Here is a 26,664-nt window from a genome sequence, read left to right on the forward strand (position 1 = left end):
TTACAGGAGAATACGCGCGTCTACTGTCGCTGCCGCCTCGTATTATGCATTTGTATACGCGAAGCAGGGTACACCGACGAAATGGAATAACACTCACACCTATGCCATTAGTATAAAAAGTAGGTATATGATAGTATAATATATAGTGCGGTAAATGGTGTGCCTGATGTGTGTGCTCGAAAAGGCGTAAGAGGACATATTATTATTATTATACATTATTTTCGGTTTACGAGAAGACATCTGGTTTTTTTTTGTGTGTGTCTGCTTGTGTTATATTATTACACGGATTTCGTTCCCCGTTTTCTATCTGTGTGCGGGTGTACGAGTGCGTGTTATACACATTCCGAATTTCATGGTGTCCCGAACCCATTGCGACGGCGGTGTTTAAGTGTCGTTTCGGGTTCGCCTTTTTTCTCTTTTATTTATTTTTTTTCACGTTGACACCGATACTGCACACTCACGCGACGGTCACAACGGCAACGACAGCCGGCTGTGTGCGGGGATTCGCGCCTAATGTGTGAACACAAAATCGCCGATGGTCTGCGCCATTCGGACCGTGAAACGTAAGAGGATCACACACGCGCGGTGACCAGAACTCGCGTTTGTGTCTCGCACTGTTGTTGTCGCCAACGCCGCCGCCGCCGTCATCGTCCGTCGTTCCCGTTGTCATTACATGTTTTCCCCGTTATTATTATTGTTACATTTTTTTTTTCGTTTCCAATCGTTTACTGTCTGTTGAACTTTCGACCGGTCCCTTTTTTGCCACAATAACACTCGAATAGCCGCCGCGGGGGTCAGAGTTATAAGGTGCGAAATTATGTGGGGGAAAAAAATTCACATTTTTCCATTCGCGTGCACGAAACGGCCGATGGTCATTTCGCACTTATATAAAATCTGTATATATCTAGGTATTAGGTACTGTTATTATATTATATTTATACATGATTTTTTTTAAAAAAACGACGCATAAACTTCTATAGTTCCGGTCAAATTGTCACAGTATTATATTTTCAAAAAACGTTTATATACAAAAAATGATCGGCTTCGTTATTTATTCCACGTTATTACACTTTATGGACTTCGTGAACGTAATAAAAACAAACTATATGGAAATTCAACTGCCACATCCGGTGTATGTACTTATTGAAATTGCCAAAAGAAAAAAGAACGCAGCTTGTCAAAACGTCTTTTCAATGATAAATCCGATTAAGCGTTTTGAATAAATCTTATGAGCAAAAAAAAAAATCGAAATCGACCTGACAAAAATAAATTACAGATTTGATCCGACAGGCAAAAAAAAAAAATCAAATTCTTCAGATAAAAAAAAGTAAATGCCGGAAGAACGGACGCGTAATTAATTAAACAAGGGAGCGGGAAAAAAAGAAGGATATTTTTCTTTGCGTTTATAACCTTATTAAATAATGAAGGGGCTTCATCTGTTGGGGGAATGGAAAGGAGAAGAGTTAATTTAAACCCGACACGAGAAACAAATGCGGACGTTTAATAACGAAAAAATGTGTAAATGTTTCCATCTCTTGTTCGGATTCAGATTTTGCTGCTCTTTCCACCCCCGCGGGATAGGATATATTTTATTTTATTATTTTTCTTTTTTTTTTTTAATTATAAGCCCCAATAACGATTTTTCTCCTTCAGACGTTGTATCGTACATAACCGGAAGCCTTCTCCACTCCGTCAACGGCAACTCATACTTGGTATATAATATAATAAATATAGCACGTGAAAACTTCTTACCCGACTCGTGTTGTATGTATATATATAATAATTATGTGAATGTGCATGCAAATAACATTATAATAATATGATCCAAATCGTTGCCTACCTGTCAGTCGGCTTGTGCGACATCATGCACCTGCAAACAAGAAACCAAACATATAGTTTAACTAAAGTGCATAAATAATTGGTTAAAAAAAATAGATAAAAAAAAAAAAAACAAAGTACAGGCAAACCCGAAATTCGATATAGTTTAACAGTGTTGCAGGTTGTTTAAAATATTGTATTGGTAAAAAAAATTGGTTCTCTATTTACGTTGAGTTTTTCTTCCGACACACTTAGTTAAACTATATTGAATTTCTTGCGTGCACGTGTATTGTTGTTATTATTTTACTAGTGGCGATGACGACGATATACCAAGTGTGTTTAAATGGGACAAGGGATATAGAATACTAGCGAATTAGGAAGTATCGACGACGTTTGCACATATAATACATATACACACATATAATAATATTGTTATATAATATATATCACACATATTATAACGGTCCCTATTCGAAGTCACCGCGGGTCGTTAATCAAGTCCCCAAAATGACTAGGCGGATTTAGATCGCGCGACATCGGGACGTCAATAAAACGCAATAAACACCATTATTCTGTTTAAAAAAATAAAATAGTCAAAAAGGAAGGAAAAAGTAGTATGAACAATAATATCATATATTATTCAATGGTGGGTAAAAATAAAAACGTAAAAAATATAAAGTCACGGTTTACCGAATACTGTCAAGGTATATCATTGTGGAGTGGCAAAGGTCATGGGCGTCGAACGCCTATTAAAACGGAATGATATTATGTATAGGGGAGAGCGAATATTGGTCTCAAAGGTCAGCGGCAGATGTGTGTGTATATTATGGCAGTGCCAGCGACAATGAAACAAACGGGTGAAAAAAACCAAAAATATAAAAAAAGTTTTTTTTCGAATGTGTACATAATTTTTTGCATTCTTAGATTTATCGAGATCGATCGACGCGTGATCGATTGATGACGTTTTGTCCTATAACAATTGTCGTTTTACGCACAATCTATAACTGTTATAATAGTATAGTAAAATGTATATACTTTTTTATTAAATAACAATACGATCGGGAACGGAACCAATAGTTATGAGTATGTGTGCAAATCATTATTATTTGACAGCTTTTCGGATCGTTTCAAAAAAAAAAAATACGGAAAAAACGCATCGTGTGGCTCGAGCCTTATGCGAGAAAAACGACAAAGGTGAAAACTAAAAAGTCCTATACATTTTGTTTATCATTAATTAATACAATTTGTATATAATATACCGGCTCGGGTCAAAGCGGTCGGCTCGACGATGATGATTTTGCGTTCCATTTTGAATACAATAAAATGAAAAAGATACATAACTAGATAACCAGACGTGATAATGTCATTTCGTTCCGGCCGAAATGATCATTCGAGAAAATAAAACGCGCGCATGTACAACGAAATATGCGTATATTTTGCGTATTATAAGTACAACTGGCGCGACTGGCGCGCAAAATCAGCGCAATAAAAACCCATAAATATACCTATACCTCTACGCGTATACTCATCGTGGTACGTTCGCGACCATAACACTATATTACATGATAATAATATAATATATGTTAAACTGTATATTATTAAAACGTATCGTTACACCTGTCAGACCGAGTTATGTATGGCTCAGACATCTCGTTTACATGCATTACGCGTATAGGTATTTAGCCGTATATAAATCGTAAGTATATTATTATATTATATTATATTATGCATGTATACCTAATATCGTTTTCGGTATACACATGCAAACGAATGGATGGATCCGCGTGTGGTTTTTTTCGCGCCCGTCGTCGATTTTCCGGACCGAAACGTCGATCCGTCGTAAATATATATAGGTATAGGTATATAAAAAAACGTTTCTGATCTTACCCAAAACCCCCACCCGCATCAATAAAAACACAAATAATATTTACGTATTCTGTGTACCCGATATAATATCTATCTATGTAATATATATAATATTATATATTATATGTAGTACGGTCCAACCGTACACATGTACCTACGAATATAATATAATATATTCTTACAACCGTTAAGTTTAATATCATAATTTCGTATGGATACCGCGACTACTGTATATACTATATACACACACGCACATATAGATACAACGAGCGTGTGTATTGTGTGTATCACATTATTATTTGTATCAATATACAATAATACTATAATGTACATGTTATTATAATGTGTCGGATATGCGCGCCGCACGTATCGCATTTTCCACGGTGAACGTTTTAATAACGTGTTTTTTTTTAAATTTCATTTTTTAATAATCAAACAGCCATTCCGTTTTTCTTTGGGAAAACAAAGTTCATCGTACGTCTCGTGTACATTGAATTCACACATACGTATACTGATAACAACCGAACACTGCAATATAATCATCACGAGTTTCCTTGTCTCTCTCCAAGCGGTTTGATCACCGCAAACATTTTTGAAAAATGTCTTCTTGTCTTACACCCTTAATACTGACCAAACCGACGAGAAACACTATATTAACTCCAGCAACACTCTACAACGACATTGTGCGCAAAACGGAATATATGTGACTCGTATGTTTACCCGAGACGAGATGAAGTCAGTTCAGTCGCAAGTGATATTTTCAATAACCGGCGCCTACGCACAACACGTGAACAATTTAACGATAACTGCTACAGACGACAGATTGTATATTAGAGTATGCACATAACATATATTATTATACGTATTGGGTAATAATAATTACCGTTGGTACGTATATAGACAGAGCCTGCAATGTGTGTGTGTGTGTACGCAACGGAAATATCCAATCACCGTTTGTCGGTCGGACAATTATCGGTACACCGACGGAAATCGATTATATATAGTAATACTAACAATATCGTGCATCTATACACATTTATACATCATAACGTGTACTAGGCATAAACGTCTGACAGTGGTGGGCTGTATAACGACGACGGATACACCCGCGGGACGACACCGCGCGTCCGACTAAAAATCCGATTTTTCTCCTGTCCGACCGTTGTTTTTGTCTCTACTCGTTACAACATTACACGAACGAGTGGTACCTCATTCCCGCCGTATACACACACACACACACACATATTAATATTATTATGTCCGTGCGTTTGATAATTACAATGTGTCATCGCGGTCGAGTTAATTTCGGCCGAGTGGTTAATGACCGCCGACGCCGCCCCGAAATGGAAAAGTACAATATTTGTTGTTGTTCGCCGCGGTCGCTTCTTCTCTTCGAACCACGCGGCGCCGCAGCAGGTCTTAAATACGATCTATCTTTCTGTAATCATTTATCATTACTCGGTCTGGTACGGCCCCTACAGTGGGTCTCAACCGTGCGTCGTCGGCGGTCACACGACTCGCACGTCGTGCGCGCTACAGCAACAAGTCGTACGCGGAAACAACGATATCGCGGGTTCTTATGGCCCCAATGACATCAATAATCTTCCGTTCAGCCCCCTCCGCCAGATCGCGAACACAATGACAACGTATACCTTTTTACTTCCGTGCGGACCGCAGTACGTCATTATAATATTGAAAAAAAGGAAACGCCCGGTCGGAGACGTGTGCGCAATATTATACAACAATAATTGTATAATATAATATACGAAAGCATTTTTTCGGTAAACGCATTACATAGTATGTACAATAACGTGGGTACGCCCTGAGACACGCGACTCACGAGTTTTGTTTCGAAGATACGGGAGGAATCATCTGCTTATATCATTTTCGAATCGTTCGTATACATTGTACCCACGGACGGTGAAATGGATCTTTTATCCAGTCGCGCGTGTAGCAACCGTTTTCTTGCGTTAACATTATGGGAAAAATGGGAAAACACCGTAGCCCACCCTGTCACGCCACATAATACCACAGAAACACATTATCCGACATATAATAGAGTGCCTATCCATAACGTTAAAAAGTATAATATAAATTCGTAAATACACTTATGTGATCGATCTGAGTCGCCCTGGTCGCGGTTAATAATAATAATAATCATTTTTAGTTTTATCTCTGCGATGACGGGAGCCCCCGCGCTCAAGGTATATCGTCTGCATGTGTATATATACATTTAGGTATTAGGTATAGGTACACACGTATATTATATTATATAATGTGTGTATAAATAATACACGTATCGTACAAGACTAATATTGTTTTTGTTTAATGATTCAGGTGTCTGGATGAAAAGGACATTTTGAGGCCTCCTGAAGCGAAACAAATCATCGACCTGTGTATAATATGTCGATGTGTGTGTGTGTGCGTATAATACGTACAGCATATATACTACATCGTTAACGTTTAATTATTGCACTGGCGCCTTTATGTTTTCCCAAATTCATCCGTCCCACACAAGGCGGCGGCGGCCCTCGATGTATTTGTTTTGCACCGGTTCAAGTATTATATACCTTCGTCGCCGGTACTACGGGTAGGTATGTAACGCGCCAACGCTGTTTGCCGAGGGATGTCAATCCGCGCCACCGCTGCCGCACCGTGTGCTCCGAAGAGTTCAATATCACAAGTCCATCAATCAAACTTCGAAACAATTATAACGCTCGTAGAACAATTGATTACGTTATGATTTATGATTACTCTTTCGACTAATGAACATTCCGATTGTGTTTGTATTCTATACAATAATGCCTTATACACACACGACATATTATACAGATATTATATCGCGTACACCTGTGTATATACCTAAATAATATTTCCGGAACAGATATAGAAACAACGGTCGATCGTAAAAAATGTCGGGTATTGTTGTGCTGTTGTTATTATACGTATTGTTATTTGTAATTATTTATCAAAAGTCTTGCAGAGAATATCACATTTTCGAAAATGAGACAACAACGTAAACGTCCAATTATTTATCGTAGGGAAAATGTCGTTTTTTAACTGGCAAATAAACCACACATAATAATCGTGTGCATACGACAAATGATTTGGTCGTAAAAGCCGCCAGGCATTCAACCTTAGTGGCCTCCAATCATGACTATAAGATATTTATAATAGTAATATTAATAATAATAATAATAAGAGAGATGGTTAAGAAAAAAAAAACTTATATGAACCTATTGTTTGTTTTTCAAACATTAGACAATGGATACACCGTTCTTCGGGAATATAACAATTTTCGTAGGTATACACATGTACACATGAAAAATACATATATCTACAAGAATTTTAATAGAAATTATTCTGGGCGCTCCCGATTTCCATTGTACGGCGGCGACGCGGCCGTATACATTTAGGTATTTGTATTTTACTCTTTTTATGTTATTATTATTATTTTTTTTTGTGAGTTAATCCGATTCTTTTGTCCTTGGTCACACAAAAAGTCAATAATATGATTGGGTTCTACTACAACTACATCTATACTTATACTATCCCCGACTCTATAGAATTACGTACATTTTGATTGTGTGTGTGTTTGTTTACAAAGCGACGTCCGATACGCATGTACCACGAATTTGTGCCGTTTCCAATACGTGAAGCAATATATAAACCAATGACAGCAGGTGCTTGTGAATAGAGTGAGAGAGCGTGAGTAAGATACAAGAAAAATGTTTCTCTCCGGCACACGCACTACAGATGTGTCCACACGTTTTGATTGTTGTTCATCGGAAATCGACAATATTATATATAATATACGGTTGTCAGCTACATGATATTATTTGTATTATTAAACTATTATAATGCATAATGTAGGATAGCGTCTATGTACTCCTCCCATGAAAAATCAATGTCGTTGTCGATAAAATAGAGAATCTTCCCTTATAGCTGTAATCGAGAAACGTCGTTTCACGGTGAAGGGAGGAAAACTTTAAAGCTCAAACCGTCTAACACGAAACCCGTATAATATACGAGTAGTTCAGACAGACATATCCATATAGTTCAATTCTATGGTTCAGCGTTACGTATGTCATTCGATAATCGTTCTCAAATCGACCGATTTTAACCCGATTTTAGGTATGTTGTATGCGAATTATACCGTATTACCGTGATTTCCGAAGCGGTAACCACGTGCTTCGTGACCGTGATAATAATATACGATTGTTGTATTGCACGCGTGAGTAATCGCTGTAGGTAGGTACATATAACACAGGCAAAATCTCGCGAGCTCGACATCTTACAAAGTCCACTGTAACGGGGGCAGCTCTCTGCTGTAATGTCAACACGGATAAAGCCCCGGACCGGTTAAAATCTTGTTCCGTCTCCCCAACGAAACGGTGTAGCTGAGATGACGTGTTGCGTGTCCTCGTCGCCTCAATTAAAGCCGCCGCGGCCGCGCGAAACGGTGTGACGAAATCGTTTTCGTTGATGCGGCGGCAAACGCTGAACGTCAGCCGACGAATGCGTTTGGCGCGCGTGCTCAACATAAATTACGTTCAGTTTTATTTTATAATATACAACGTTATATTGTTAAAATTGTTTTAACGGAACAGCGAAAAAAATAATATAATTTACGATCGTTTTTTTTTCCAAATGGGACTGTGTAGTCTAGATATTTATTTGCGAAACGGGTCACGAGCTGGCGAAGCGGACGCTATCTATTATAAATTTTCTTACACGATAATAATAATTAGGAATTCAAAATACGAAACTGCTATATTATATACGAGAACACAAACGATAATTTGCGACGGTCCGTATACCGAGTGTATAATATTATAATGTACGTACATGGACAATAATATAATATTATTGTTATTACTGCATTTGATTGTGTGTAGTCGTACTGCAGTGTGCATCACGCTATGTTTCTTTTATTTTCCATACCCCCGTGCGTACTCCCAGCCCGCAATAGAACGTTAATTTAATGATACGTTGCGAACAGATTGAATAGAAAAATAATTTTAAAAAATCGCGAGGTGGGTTTTTGTACCGGTTAAAAATAATAATAATATACATACATATATACGCCACATAATATATCATACATATATATGACATTATCGTAATGCCGTGTACACGACGCAATAATCATCCGCCGTCTCGTAAACATACATATACATACGTGTATTATATGTACGCGTGTATAATATTATATTTATTGTATTGTGCATGAGTGTGTGGGTGTTTGTGGTGTTCACTATACGTATAGTTACTACATTCACAATGGATATTTTACCGTGTTACGTCAATTACGTGTATACGAGAACAGGTGGAAGAACGCCGCCGGCGGGCGCGTACGCGTGCTAGCGCCCGAGACGAAAAGTCGATTGGCGGCGTTACAAGTTCGCTGCCGTAATATATATTATCACGTAGACGTGAGAGAATCGAGCCAATTGTCGAATAAAAAGAATCGTTACTCTTTCCATTTGTCCCATTGGTGTGAAAATAGTTCATTTTTCAGCAATTTTAAGAGGTGACAATAATCTTATAAGTGTGGTCGAACACAAGTATAAAAAAATATGATGCGACAGTTTTTTTTTTTAAAAAATGAAAGTGGCTTAATTCGGAATTTCCGCAGATGTCCGCAAAAGTCTAAATATGCAAGTCTGGATAGCACGATGATCAATAATAAACTATTATAATTTGGAGTTTAATTCAAACGCATTTTTGGCGGGAAACGCATTATATATTTCCAATGGCGCCGGCGTAACGCACACGTGATACATAAATTATTATATTCGGATCACAACTAAATAATGTTTGCGCATTTATATAGGGCATTGTCCGTATCTGTGAGTCAGTTAGTGAACGGAGAAAAGGTGAAAAAAATATGGTGGCCAAAAAAATTGCATAAATTATAATACATATTATTATAACGAGAACACACGCGTGACGGGTATACTATATAATATACTATGTTTATTTGGTAAAAATTAATAATTATCATTATACAAGTCTCGTATAATATTAGGTATATGTGTGTGTATTATTGTATATAAGTATTTATAGTTAAATATTAAGCGCGAGCGCATGCGATTCGCGCTGATCAGTACGTTATCCAACCAGTTTCTACTTGTAATGTCTATGAAATCTTAGTTTTCAAATATTTAAAAACCTATATATATAACATTATACATTTTCTATAATATTACATTAACCGTATTTACGCAGCATTGATTATCTGTAGATAGTAACTATAGATTAATTAAATTATAATAATACGCGTCTTTAAGTATATACATTAATATTCAGGCTTACCCAACTCGACGACTCGTTAAACATACAATAACAGAAAACATGGCAATTATATGTATCCTAAGGTAATATTATTAGTAAGTACCTATATGGCTATATGCGACAAACAAAAAATGTATGAAGCACATAAAATTCTCGAAGGACAAAAATCGCGAATGTCTTTCCGTCTGCTATGCAATAAATATTATATAGAATAAACGCACTATTTTCATCACACTCCAGTACACCATACATCGTGTACTTTACACGCTTAATATATTATATAGGTTCATATTATACGTATATTAAGTATTTACTCATTCAAGATGTTTATACCTGTATAATATATGCATATTTTACGAGGCCGGTACGGATGTGAAATATTATTATAACGAGTTCTAAATAGTCCGCCTAGCAACGCCGCCCGAAAACATTCGCTTTCCGTAATAAAACATAAAATGTAAAACTACCTATATAATAAAACCAAAAACCGTCGACTATTTGACAATTTATTTTTATTCTTACAATATCCGACGTGGATTGCGATATCGACCTTGGCGGCCGCGTACTTATTAAATAAATACGTAGTTTTTATTATTATAATTATTTTTTATATATATGTATAAAGGTGCATTTTATTATACGAATAATTATTGTTATTAACGCCTCGCGGTGTGATATTATAACAGTCATCGTGACATTTGGACCCGAGCAGTGCCAATATAATATTTATATATTTCACCGTGAAACGAGTGGAGTGTAAGGTATTATAAATACTTAAGACGTACGCAAAAACGATTAGATTTTGCACGCTGCGAATCGTTGCGATACCGCGAGTTGTATTATATTAATACGATATACATTGCAGTGTATACTGCAACATGATAATAATAATAATAGTTTTAAAATTGTATTCAATCTAACTCCCCCTTCCTGCACACCAAACAAGACGATAATATAATATTATAATGTATACGATATTTCTATATACTGACACGGTGACCTGTTATAGGTGGAGAGAATAACATAGTATATATTTTGTTATATTGTAAACTCGGTATGAAAATCAATCGATCAATCTCTGCAGTTATACACGACTACATACATAGTTCAAAAAACGGGCATTTTCGTGTGAAATAGTTGAACGCAGTTTATATTAATAACGGTAATAACGATGATAATAATAATAATGATGTGACGTGGGTACACATGAATCGGTGACAAGCTGTAATTTTCGTTCGAACGATATTACGTGCAGTACAATCATAAAAGCAATAGTATACATAATAATAGATATATATCTGTAAGTACATATTTACATTATATTAATATATTATAGTGGACGAGCAGCGTTTGTTGCACCACGTTTAAATCAACCGAAATATTTTAAAATCTTTTTCTCGACCGTCTCTCTTTGCTCTGCAGCTCAATAACACGCACAACATCAAATCATGCATACATATACATCTTTGTATTATAATATGAACACAATAATAATAACGCGAAGACTCGTGTCGACGTTCGAATATTTACCAAAAGATGATTCGTGCGACGCGGATACAATTCATCGCATGATGTGCAGCGTATATTTTTAATATCATACACACTTACAGAAAAGAGCACGTACTATTATGTATACATAAGGCGAATAACACAATACGAGAAAAGAAAATAAGAACGAATTCTATACAAACAGATCTGATATACACACGTACAGGAGCGACAGAGCAATGCGCATATTATTATATTATATGTATATATATAGATAGATAAATGTGTGTGTGTATGGACATAGACGAAGACGCGGCCATTATCCCGCGGCGTTAATTTGGAAAACGTCAGCTAAGTAATTGTTGTCTGCAGTGCGCGAGCGGGTGGGCAGACCGGCGCGAGTGTGTTATACACCTATGTAGGATATTGTATATATTATATGTGTGTGTAACTGCTGCAGCGGGCGTAATACGCGATTGCCTTTCGACGACGACAACGACGACGAACATCGGTCTGTCCGGAATTAAGTGCGTCCTTTTGACGAACACGCATGACGAATGATAACAAATAGACACGGACTCGCGGCTGTAACAATATTTATTTTTTTAAATTACCCGAGAGCCCGTCGTCGAGACACGGCGTATCCGAAAAGTAATTTCGAACGACTAGATGTTGGTTTTTTCGGCTCCTTTTTCATTTTTTTTTTTTTTTACCATTCTTCTTCCACGTCGAGTCTCCTCGCATCCGATTCTGTCTTTCTCTCTCTTCCTAGAGCGTGCTCGAGCGCCCGTCTACGACGTGTTTGATTTGGTTTGGTTTGTTTTGTTTTTTTCCCTCTGCTTCCAAACACGCTCATTGACGTATTGATAAATCATTATTATTCTCGTTGTTTGTAGACCCGTCGTCGTATAACATAATAACTAATAACACATAGGTACTCACACAAATGCAACAAGGACACACACCAAACCAAACCGATATATACCATTACCACTATAGGTATTATTATTATTATTGTTGTATACATAGTAACGCGGCCGGGATCCTCTCCAGATTCCCCATAACTAATTGGTCCGACGCACTAATGTGTTTCGGCGGGGGCCCCGTCTCGTCCTCCGCGTTAGTAGGTATATTATATACATTATTTATTTGTTTATTATTATTACTATTTATATATATATATATGTTATATTTTATTAATAACACAACGATTGTTCGGGAGCAGCGTTTCGAATCCGCTGAGAAATGTGATGTGTATTTTGTGTTAGATCTCATATAAGTGTGTGTGTGTATAACAATATTATACAACAATACAATAACGATACGACGAATTATATATTATCATGTGTAGGTATAATACACCAGATTCAGGTATGGCAGGAGTCGAACGCGTGTCTTCGGACGCGCTCGCATCTCTTGTGCCCACGAGAAAGGAAACGGCTGGAGCACACGAAGGACCGAATATGTATTTTTAAGCACATAATCATAGGTTGTCGGCCACGGCGGCGGGTTCGTTCTTCTCAGACTGCCTAAATCCGACCAAATGACACGCTTGTTGTTGTTGCCGTGATAGTGTGTTGCAGTAGACGCAATCGTGTACCCCCCGGGAGCGCATGTTTTTACGGGGATATTTTCTGTATTAATTTCATTAGCTTAAGATAATTTTATTTTTTTACGTTTCACCGACATCACGCGATGTTCGTTCAGTGATTCTCCAAAAAATACACACATAGGTAGTGTTTACTAAATACACTATAACACATATTTTATATACGCCATCGACGATTATCCTCGCCGTTTCACCTTTATGCGTATTGCTTATAATATACATATTTGTATACGTCATGTCTGTATATTATCATTAGAGTTTACGAAACCCTGGCGAAATTTGATTTTTAAATATAGTGAAAAATGTCAGATTGAAATGACTGCGGGGAAGATGTTTTGGACGCAAAAATCGATCAACCGGTTTTTTTTTTGTTTTTATTTAATTTTTTTTCTCAGTCATTATTTCTGAACGACTGTGATTCACACAGAATACGGCAAGTAAAATATAATAGGTGCTAGTGTTTTTTTTTTTGCTTTTTTTTCCATTACTACATACATACGCACGCGACCGAACAAAAAACCAGATCGATATTTGGTAAAATCAGACCAAAAACAGTACTGCGCGCCATGAACGGTAACAGAAGCAGCATTATTATATAAAAAATAATGACTTGGGTGCACACACACGTGTACGCATAATACACACACACACGCACTAAAACAACGCGTTCGCTGAACCTATGAATATTATAATATGGTATTCGAATAATTGCACGTGCATGTACAGTTGAACTATATATAATCATTATATTATTAAAATCGAGTTTCGGTTATTTTCCTCCATGTCTACATGAATAAAACGAAGCGGTCTGTGCTCAGATCGAATCGTTTCGGTCCCGATACGACGAACGCCTACCGAATATTCTAATTAGTACAATATTTTTTTCAGATTTACTAAAAACGATAATATAGTAACGTAGGTATATTTAAAATATTTGGTTTTTGTAGCACGCATGTACGTCTAATAATTGTGTTTCTCTTGGCCGACGGTAATAATTAATTATTTAAAATCATTCATTGTTGTTGAGTAGTTATAATATGTGTATATACATAATATTATTATGTTTCTGTGCCACATAAGACATAACGTATCATCGTTTAAGCATACGTGTATGTAAAAACTTCGTGGGCCGAAGTTAACGCCCGCACAACAAATTCTTGGCCTCAAAAACGACATTCGTATGCGTATAAAATTAACATCGAATGGATTATTTATTCTACGTTTAATAATTGTAAATGCGTTTATAATAATATTATTAATAAATGGTTGTCGCGATGTGTATAACGATAATATATAATAATAATAAACCAGTCACAGTGTTTTTGCGTAATATTATAATATGTTTGGGATGGTAATCGTTTGTAGATTTTTTTTATTGCTTAAATAAAATTATAAAAGTTGCGCCAATCACAAACGACCGCCAATAGAAATCAGATTTTAAGAAGGCCGTTATTATAATGACAATAAATAATTATTAATTATATATTTATTTACGTAAAAAAAAATGTAATAATTATAAGTGCATATAATTTATTTATACTAAATTATAAAGCTGAAGAGTTTGTATGTTTAAACACATTGATCCATGGATTGATTTCAATGAAATTTATACTTATAGAATACTTGAGACTCATTGAGGTGTTTTCCACTATTTTTCAACCCCTTTATAGATTGCTAAGAGTATCTCCCACATGAAATTTGTATAATTTAATATATTATTTGTTATTTAAATGTATAATAAAATATATACTAAGGTACACTAAAACCAAGATAGGTACATAATTGATATAGCGCAGTATTTTATATAATTGTTCATTTTTTCTCAGGTGAAGTTGGGTTATATGTATACAGCTGTCAGATAGTATATGATATAAATATGTATAAATAATTAACATAATTATTTCATATTTGGCACACACACACACACACAATAACTATATGTATTCAAAGTGTAGACACGGTCAAATCATAAATTCTTGTTATAAAAAACTGTTGAGATTTCATATTTTAATAATCGCATAGAATCCCTACCATAATTTCGTGTAACACGAATTTCTTTCTGATCACAACGCGGTGTGTTTTGGTTTACCTCTATATAACATAATCATGTACATTTGCATATATTATAAACCATTATACATATACGCAGGCCGTGTGTAGAAACCGAAGTAAATGTTATCCAAATTTAATTACGTACATAATAATATACCTACTATGTTGTCGACGATTGCAGAAGTGCGTGCGTTTTGATTGTTTACTACGAAATACTTCCGATCGACTATATACGTGATAAGATGCTGTGGTGAAATTTCGAGAAAAAAATAATCTGAAAGTGACTTAATGTCGTCTTATTATAGTAAATATTAGTATATAACTATATCAAATCTGATATTTTATATTCAATACGTTTTCAATTATATATTATATTATTATAAAATAGAAATAGTTTAATAGGTTTGTGAGTACCTATTTATATAAAATAAATTATTGACGTTTGTTGGATTTGAGCAAGTTTATTAAATTATTAATGGAAAAATCTTCATAATAGTTTTTGAGCGGGCATTTTCAATATGATATATTTATTATTATAACTTTTGTATGTGAAATTTTACACAATGAATGTTTTCTTATTATTAGAACAAGTACTCTGTACGAATATCACAGGTAACTATGAATAAACAAAAGATGTATTGAAAAACAAAAATATTAGGCAAAATATTTTGACCAAATATTAGACATATGTCACAAATTTAAAAAAATATGTAATTTTAATTTTCCTCTTTATATAATATATTCTAATAATGAAATTTATGTGGATATATTAGTCCTATTTTTGTTTATTTATAATAAATTCAATATCATCTCGTGAAGCTATTGTCATAAGTTTTACATGTCTCGCACTCATTTTACACTAAGGTGGTCTCAAATCTATTGTATAATACTGCCCAAAAAGCATATTTTACACATCTCGCTCAAACACATTGCAATTTTTATGAGCGTGAAAAAGCAATTAGCCCAAACGCATTACGGCCATAATAAATGTATAATACAATATATAGTACGTGTACGCATACGTATGATAGTTTATCAATAGGTATAGGTCTAGAACAATGACGGACAACCATGATCTATAAAAATAATATAATATAATAAAACGATTGTAATAAAAATACAAATATTGAAAATCGTGCGGGACGACCGTTTTTCTCGGAAAATTCGCTTTCTACGTGCGTGTACGCGTGTAGAAAATATTAAGTATTGTGTAAAAATGCTAGTCCTGATTGTATAATTTCGGTGGCACGGCAACGAAATTACATTTTTTATCTATTTTATACGCGACAAGTATTGTCATTAGAATTGTTTTTAAACATCATATTAGATTATTATGAATGTCATAGAAAACTATACAATCAACAAATCCTATGAGTGTTAGCACTATGTTATGTATACCTATCTAAATCGACTAAGACGACTTATGCTCGGGATTTAGACAGTATACACATAATACTAATGATATACACGGATATACTATAGATATCGTAAACCATCCCCCTTATATTTGACTCTGCAGTATCTACGCGACGGGATTACGGATTGTCGGTTTGTCGTCGAAGTATTTATATATGATTATGCCTATTACGTCTAGCACCGGGGTCATTTCGAATTTTCCCGGCAAGGAAATCGATACCTAACCGATCGGGATGATATTATATCGCGCAAACATTATGACGGTATCGAACCAGCCGCGTGTCTGGCCAACTGTGCCCGACCGCAACGACAAAACAAAACGATCGATGGACACCGGGTGCGACGGAATCATATCGTACGGATACTATTGTGACCGTTATAATACGCGTAATTTAAGTGCATCTCGTGCGGAGCGTTTCTCGCGGGAGCCGTTAAAACCCGTTGTCACCATCGGCAAATTATTATCATTCACTACATAATGCATATTATATTATTATATGCATATACCGCGACGTATATAAACAAAATATGTACTCGGCACGCGTACACTACAGCCTTAGCTAATATGGACATTTGTAAAAGCCATTTGCGAGCAATAATCACCTACACGTGATATAGTAATAATATTATATATATAATTCGATACTTCAACAACCTTTGCAGTGGGTGAATACCAGCTGCACGAAAGTCGAATCTTTTAGTCTGTATGGATGGGGAGGGGGAATAAAATGCATATACTGATTACTGATGTTACTGAAGGTACGAAACAGCTATACGGCCTACACACACACACACACACACATATATTTTGTATATGTATACACGTAATACCGAGGTTAATAGAGAAAAATCATCGGGTGGTAAAACAGTGTAGGTATATGTTTATACACTCGCGTTAGCCTGGCGTCATATTATTATTGTCATCGCGTGAAAAATTCTTCGCCGCCGTGCGCACATACATAAAAAATATGTACGTATCGATATGTATACAACTATTGGTTCGAGGTTTTCGAGACGAGTTCCCGGACCCATTGTTCCAACTGAGGAATCAAAGATAATATAATAATTCTCATACGGATTATTATTATAATTATTATGTTATGTATGTAAGTATATATATATATTACATTGTTTATGACTCGACAAATTTATAGATCTGGGAAGTAAACAACAAACGCGTATGGTATACTCTGGATTGATCGATTTGTGTTACTCTATAATAATAATATTGTATTTTATCGATGAGTGTATTATTGTGATACATTTAATCGCGATGTCAGGTATCTCGAAAAAGAAAAAAAATTATACATAAACGATCCCGATACGGCTATAGTTACGTAAGATTCGTATTGTCCTATAAAATAATATAACAATCGTTATATTATAATATTCGGTATCTACATAAATGCGTTGTACATCGTAATAACTGTGACCCCCCCGGTGGTGACGCAGTTCGCGCGAACTGCGGGTTCGTAATAGCGATGCGGGGTACCAATACGCTATCTAATCTAAAAAACTCATCTTAGTCCGCGTTTTTCGCCGAGGAAAATTTTAAAATACACACAATATAATAATATTATTATTATTACCGGTCTATGGATACTCGTTTAATTTAATTATAGCAAGACAGCCTATATATAATATTATATTAGGTAGGTACCTACCTAATGGCTAATAACAGCAAAATAATGGCACATATACTCGTTTATACATTTTTTTTAATCCGTGCCTTAATAGGTGTAATAATACATACAAACAGAATTGAAAACCCATTTAATTACGCGCCTCAATCGGTCCGTGCCCGACGTTCAAACCGTGTTATGTAACACGAACAGATGTATAGCAAAAGATAATATTCATAATAACGTAGAAACGTATTTTTATTTTTTTTGTTGTTGTTTTTTTACGGGCTCGAAGCATTAATTTATTTAATTCGGACGATCACCACCGACAAGTAACGTCCGTTACACTAGAAAGTAGTCTAGAGTGACGGAACGGATGCAGCCAGTGCCCAGTGATGTATTTGCGTATGCCGCGCGCCACGAGACGATCGACGTCAACGACGTCAACGAAGACGACGATGACGACGACTGTAATAATTATCATTCTTCGTTAAGCACGTGCAATTATCGTGCTAAGCCGTGTATGTATTAAAAAATTTACGGCGGATGAGGCAGATACGTTCGCGCGTATAGTTCGTTCATATATATGTATATTTTTTTCGGTCGGACCTAGTTTAATTAGCTGTATGGATTAATTAACGTTTCTATAATACAAATGTCTATTAAAACGAAACGGAATGAAAAAACATAAAACTCGTGTTTTTATTATTATTATGATTGCTGGTCGCGTCCGACATATAATAATATTATTATAACGTTTCCTCGGCGCATTCGTATGGGAATCGTATATTATATGTATACATTATAACTCGCAATTAAATTTATAATATACGCGCACGCACGTTTTGTATGTTTCTCTCGGACGATTCGCCGCCCGCCGATGTCATTACAATAGAAAACGAATAGCAATAATAATAACGTTGGTATATAATATATTATACATATAAAGGTAGGTATAATACCTAGACACATTGTTGTTATTCGAGCAAACGATTTTTTTTTTTTTTTATTATTATTTTTTAATTACGATTACTATTTATATACGTGCGTACACACTGACGGGCGGGCGCGCACACACGCACACACGTCGTTACATACCGTAATTAAACAACGACTTGGACTCGCAACACGACGACGCGGTCTGTGAACTTGATATCTCTTTCTGCAAATATACTTCTACCTATATATAATAATGTATACTACCTACTTAGTAGTATACTACTCTCGTATAATATACATACCCACCTACCTATATATTACAACTATTGTGTGTAAATATTACTTTAAAGATGAACGGTATTTTTACAACGTATTATAGGTACCTATAACAATTTTGCCATCAGGTTATCGTATTGTTGTAAATTATGATACTTTTTTGAATTCACGAGAAACGTTTAAAATATTTAATACAAGACGTATACATAAACGTAAGACATTAGCTAAAACGTATTGTACCTATATATATTGCAGGATAATTATATTTTTTTATTGATCAATATTTGAACAAATAACTCAGCGTTTATAATGACAATGGCGTAGACCAAACGAAAATTAAAACTGCTTATTTCTTTTGTTGAGGTCACACAATTCGAAAACCAAAAATTCATGCAACTCAAGAGAGTTCACAGTTTGGAGCAAAAAATAAAAAAATTGGCCATAACAAAACTTAATCGTAAAAATAATTTTTATTAGGTCATCTGTCACACAGTTGACAATAAAATTAATTGATATAATAAATAAATAATGAACATGAACATAGTAGAGTGAAGTGGTCTCCATTTGGAATCTAGGAACTTCATGGAATAGATTCGAATGAGAATTGGGTGATAATAAGAAGGGTGAAATAGCCAGTTAATTGGTTAGTGAAACAATTGTATAATGGAATTTCGCTTACACACTGACAGTAAGTAATTCTTAACTCTAAGTAAAAAATACCACTTTTGACCTGAAGAACTTTGGATTGGAATTTTTGGATACAGTTGTAATTAAAAAATAATTAAATTTAAAAAAATTACCATTTATACCAATATTTCAACAGCCAAGATATCGTTTTCTAGTACATATAGCGCAAAAATAAAAAGACATCGTAAAATAAAAGTTAAGCTAACCGCAATTATACTAAAAATATATAATGATTAAAGGTCGATGGATTTAAAATACTATACTATTATAGCAGATAACGCTAGTAAAAAGCATATCTTTACGTAATACAATATTTTCAACTAGATTTTATCTGTATTAGAGTTCTTATATTATTACAACTAAAAATATATTATTATTCGACTATTTAACATTACTATTATAATCCACACCATATGTCTTTGTTGAACAAAATCGTCTAAAGACTAAAAAGCATTAAATTTCACGGATCGCTAGGTATGTGTTTTTATGTATAAAATTTAATTCAATATCACTTGTCTCTATATTCTTTGATGGTATAATTAATAAAATCATTCATAAACTTTTATTTAAACCAGTAAATGAATAGTATATTAAATTAAAAATATTAGTACTGTAAATTGATTTTTAATTTATCGTTTAAGAAAATTCTAGAAGTGTAAATTAGATTGCTGTGAAATTAATAATAATAAAAAGTATATTATTATATAGATACAAGTCATATCCGGCCACTAATTAGCACCTAGCTTCCACCGCTATCAAGGTTCTTTAACATTAGAGTAAGATATATAAATTTTATTTGAGTACAATTAATTTTTATATATATAGAAATAATATACAGGTATACCGATAATATAAGAAGCTTTAAACTAAATTTATGTAGGTGATATTAGAGAGATATTTTTAACAGTTAAAAGCAATTTTTTAAATCTACAACATGTCTATTCTGTGGGTTTATTTTTTTTAACTATTGTGTACACTACTGAAAATATATTGCACCAAACGGTTTAGTATAGTGATATAAACGATGGATAATGTTAGAAATAACAAATTTAACAAACTTTCTCTATTGTTATTTACTTAAAAATATAATATTAATAATCGTGTTAATATAATAGTACTATATACTGTTGCACAACGTCACAACATGAGAAAATATTTAACTATAAATGGTCGATAATGTATAATATTATATAGACGAAGCATGAACTGCTGTGCATGTCCCTCCACTATAAACAACCATAGTATTATATTATATTCGCACTATCGGGACAATCAATAATCGTTTAAAATTATTAAAAAAGAAAAAAAGAATAGGATTTCGTAAGTTTCAGAGGGACGTCGAAATCTCTAAGCCCACACGATATTATATTGCATATATATATAAATTATATATATATATATACGTACATATTAATATATTATTATAGTGGGGTAGCGGTGACACAACAGAATAAAAATAAAAATTACGTAATAAATTATATACTATGATGATTTTTAGCAAAATAACGGTAAAAAAAAATTGGGATCGTCAAAATGCTCGTATATAATACGCAAAACTGTATATATATTATAGGTACTGTAACAACGTATATACTGCGCGCAGCTGTTTTTTAATATTATCTCTGTATTTTTTTCTTTATTATTTTGCAACACACTACAAAACAGTATAATGTATATAATATTCCGCCCTGTGCACATCCCGATCATCATTCGTCGTGTGTGAACCACTCCCTCGGGCCACGTGATTTTTAGATATACAACTGTCATATTATACTTATATATTATTACCAAGGATAAATATACGAATATATACTTAAACATTTTAGTCTATATCACGATGTGTGTTATATCATAGTACATATCGGTGATAATAGTACAAACGGGATAAAGTCCGCAGAATTTATTTCAGTATAAATATGAAAAATACTATTCAAGTCCTACTTTTAAAATATATGATGTATGTCAATAAGTGTCATAATATAATCATAGTTACCTACATACAATTGAACATAATAATAATTATAAATTATAATAGCTGCTGGTAAAGATTTTTGAATTTGAGTATCGACAAGAGTGTAAAAGATGTCGGGACACATTTACATTAGATATGTGTAAAGAAAAAAGACGGAATTCAAAAACCAGATAATCTCAGTATCAATATATTATAAAAATATTAATCAAACGTAATGTTCTCTTATTATTTTGGTATACAGATTAAATCAAAAAGTGTTACTATGAGGAATTGAATATTATTATTTACTTAAAGCTTTTCACTCCAATTTCATGTTTGTTAAGTAAAAAACGATTTTGGTGAAAAATAAGATCGGGACCCGGTATGAGTGTTCTTAAAACCAACCACCAAATCTGCGGCCTCCAAAATAATATTATATAGGTATGATTTATATTTCACATAGTACAGAGTATATGCGACTGTATTCCCCCAGTTCGTATATAATACTCAATAGGTACCTAGAGGAGGTACCTATAATATATTGCACACATACATATATATCTAAGTGCATATAGTCGGCATGTTGATATTTTTTCTAAATGTATATATATATATAATATACATGTATATCATGTATACATGACGAGTGCACGCGGTGCTTGTAACTGGGTTACGAGGGCGCGGGGGGATAAAAACGCTCGTCGGCGGCAGATCGATTTCCACGCTACCCCTCTCGTCTTATATAATAATATATGTTTATAACCCGACCACGCGTATACGTTTATACCTACATGTATATATATATGCGCGACGCACCGCTGAGAGGACGACACCCCTTCGCGATATCTATACGTTGCGGACCCATGTATACTATACAGTAGAGAGAAGAGCAGGCATTATTATTTATAAATAATAATAATAATATATATTGTGTTCCACCATTTGTGTGCGTGTGTCTCTCTCTCAATTCGCATTGTTCCGCGGCCAGTCAGACGAGAAATACACATTTTGTTTTTTTACGTTCCAACTGTGTGTTCGAAGCGTCCTCGCTGCTACTGTCTATTTTTTTTCAATTCGCTCGCGCGCCCGTATTTATGTGTGCGCACATCAAACGTATATATAATATAATATGATATAATATAGTTTTTTTTTTCTTTCAAAAGGTTTTTCGAACATGGCGTCCGATTTTTGTCTCCACACACTCACGTTCATACAATAGACACGGTAATCCGCTTTTGTGCAGTGCATAATATAGAGGCGGAGACATTTAGGGGGGCAAAGGAGGGGGACAACACCACGTTTCGTATATTATATTATATATTACGAGTTTATTGTATATCACTGCAGCCGTCTGTGACAAACATTATGTATGAATATAATTGTGTAAGTACCTACCACCACATACATCGCCGTGACATTTTATTCGATTTCGATGAGAGTTTGTCGGCCATTTTATAGCTCATGCATAAATGTATATATAGTCACAAATAACGAGTCTCATTAATGGTTTTATAGATACCTAAGTATTTTGCAAAGACTACCTACTAACTATTGTAGGTCGGTTGTAAACGCAAAAGTTATGGAGAACAGAACGAATAATGAAATACAATTACACTCAACACTATATATATATATACACACACACATTAAATTGGATGCGCATCTCTAGTGATTTGTATAAACAAAAAATGGCGTTCATAACCCAGTAAAAACGATGAATTTTTTTAAAAGGCTTATATTCATCCGCATCCTTAGCCATCGTGGAGCATTAACGTTTGAATAATCGGATTGTATAAGACATGACGTACAGCTGTATACAAAGTTTAATTTAACCCTTTTTGCGACCCCCCGCCTCCACCGAAGGGAACGGATGTTCGTGAATGAGTCTGCGCGTTTGATACTGTAAATATAATGTATACATGCGTACTATTATACTATATAAATAATATAAACGAACAAAAAATAAACGAAATAATCAAATCGTCTTTGGGGACTTAATCGATTTGCGACTACTCAAATCCCAAGGCAACATATATAGTATATATTAGCTACCGTCCAAAATGATTAGTGCAATCAGCTTTTGGTTTAACATGAACCTATAAGGATTTAAAATAAAAACAATCCTTTCAAACTGTCACATTGTCAAAACACATTTGTACTTCGTAAATTCCATTATATACCTATATTAAATTCATTCCCATTGAACTTGAAACTATATATCTCTACAAAATTTACATAATATACCTAATTAATTAAAAAATTTAAAAATATTTTCCTTGCAAATGAACAAATTTATATAATATACTGCGTCGTACCTATACACATTATACTATAATATAGATATTAAAATCTAATTATATATTCTGAATGTTATATTATAGTATGTTACATAATATTTATAAATCACGTGCATGACGCTCACACGTGAGTATATATTTACATTATAATATATATTTTGTATTTATGTAGGTGAATATTATTTTTGTTACACGTGTAATGTAGTGAAAACTGTTTATAGAGCGATTGAAAAATTACATTCGATTATTACGCGTTACCGCTGTCAACCGAGTAAAATATAATTTGCTAGTCAAAACATTATGTACGTGAGTTTCCTATATGTAAATATCTATGCGAAAAACAGGATGTTTCACAGTCATGGTACATATTATAGTATACCTCAAGCATATTTCTAAAACCGATAAATTATTAAGTGTTTTGAAATTTGTATTTGTCAACGGAAAAATAATAATAATAATATAATCTTATAATCTTGTAGCTATATTATTATAATAGAATATAATAAAATACAAAACGATAATAGGTACGCGCGTGATCGTTTTCCGCGTAACGGTATGTGTACAATATTATATTATATAAGCAGGTAAGTATACGCAAATCGATAATATTCTATATCCATTTAAACTGTAAATGATGACGGTGGTGATACATATTTCAGGTATAATTTATCCTACAAACGATTTATAATATATTTTATTATGAGTACCATCAACGCATCTGTATAATATTATAATATATTACCTATATAAAAGACGAGCACACATTTTTCTATATGGTTTTCGTAAAAATAAGATATTATTGGAGAGCGGAACAAAATAATTGCAGATATAAATATTAATCATATTATCAAAGTCCACAGAGCACAAGTGAACTTTAAAATGTCAGTAGTTTCAATTTCATGTTTTAAGTTTTGATATTATTAGAGTCAATTCACCTATGTATTATCAACCTTAAGGTATTTAAGAACATCATACAAAATGTCAACACTTAAAAATACTCATATTATCTCGGTTTGAAATTAAAACGTCAAAACAAAATCGACGTAAAACTACGGAAAAGGGCCTTACCTTTAAGTTTGATAATATACAGGTCGATTCGCTCTAATAATTAACACAGTAATAGTAACGACAACGCACACTGCTATCATTAAAATTATACCGACAAATGCAAATTTACCTCTCTGTATGTACGAAACAAACATCATACAATTTATGATGACAATCGACATATTAATATATAGATTTTATAACGATTGATAATAATACGATGTATCGAACGCGTTTTGTAATAATTCGTTGTGCTGATTATTTTATTATCGTAAGCCGGCGGTGGCGAGAAAACTGGCGTGCGACGCGGCCCGCCGTGCTTCTCGTACAGCTGCAATCGGACTGGAAATGAAAACGGGGAAAAACCACAGCCGGCGTGACGCTGGCGCCAAGTGCATTCGGAATGGAAAAGTGTATATATATATATGTATACGATATAATCGCACCGCGCCGCCGCGTCAAAGAGACACAGACTACTATTACGATTACTATACTACTACTGCTGCTGCTGTTGCCGACTCTGACTCTCTCTTTCTCTCGCTGTCCCTATCGGCTTCTCTCCGCAGTCTTGCCGTCTCTCTCGCCGCCATTCATGCCCGCGCCGAGCCGAATACTATTGCCCTCGTGTACGATTGTGTGCGTGCCGTAGTAGTAGTATAATATATACGTTTGTCTGTCTGTCCGTCTGGCCGACCACCTGTTGGCCGCCGCGGTGTACGCCTACGCTCAGGTTTTCCCACCGCTCGACAACACTCATTCACTCTCTTCTCTCTCTGTTTCTCTTATTTTTCTATGTCACTTGGTTTATACAATATATATATATATATATATGTGTGTGTGTGTGTGTGTGTGTTTTGTTTGGTGTACCGAGTTTTCCATTCAATCACTATATTATATACTCTCTCGTCCGACCCATTCACAAACGCGCATAACCCGAGGTGCGATTCATCACCCGAATCTATCCTGTGCCGCGGAAATTACGTAGTGCTATCTGTATCAATATACACACAATATGTATGCGATTCTGTACGCGATAAACCTACAATACAACCTATTGAGTATACGGGGGAGGGGGTATTTTATACATAAGTATACGAGTGTAAATTGCACGACAAGAAAAGCGCGTTATCGAGAAGTACCTAATACGTTCCTACAATCAATTGTGACTTTTTTGGGGGAAAAGAGTGAAGGAACAGACCCCGTTAATTTTTAATCGAATGAGAAGGTTGACTCTTTTAGTTTTTTTTCCCCTTTCGAAAGTTTGTTTATGACGTATTGAAATTTGAAAGCAAATAGGGT

The 26,664-nt window shown here is 34.5% G+C and overlaps 1 protein-coding gene across 3 annotated transcripts in view; it reads right to left on the reverse strand.

Moving 5' to 3' along the window:
• Positions 1-26,664, reverse strand: part of LOC114122420 (dachshund homolog 2) — a 118,244-nt gene that overhangs the window by 83,809 nt on the left and 7,771 nt on the right. For 2 of the 3 annotated variants that reach the window (XM_050202083.1, XM_050202085.1), the window contains exon 2: positions 1,841-1,870. The exons of the other annotated variant lie outside the window; for it this stretch is intronic. In XM_050202083.1, the coding sequence (XP_050058040.1) occupies positions 1,841-1,870 (30 nt within the window). The remainder of the gene's footprint in view (positions 1-1,840; positions 1,871-26,664) is intronic. 3 annotated transcript variants of the gene reach the window in all.

This window comes from Aphis gossypii, chromosome 2 (assembly GCF_020184175.1).
Source record: "Aphis gossypii isolate Hap1 chromosome 2, ASM2018417v2, whole genome shotgun sequence".
Lineage (NCBI taxonomy): Eukaryota > Metazoa > Arthropoda > Insecta > Hemiptera > Aphididae > Aphis > Aphis gossypii.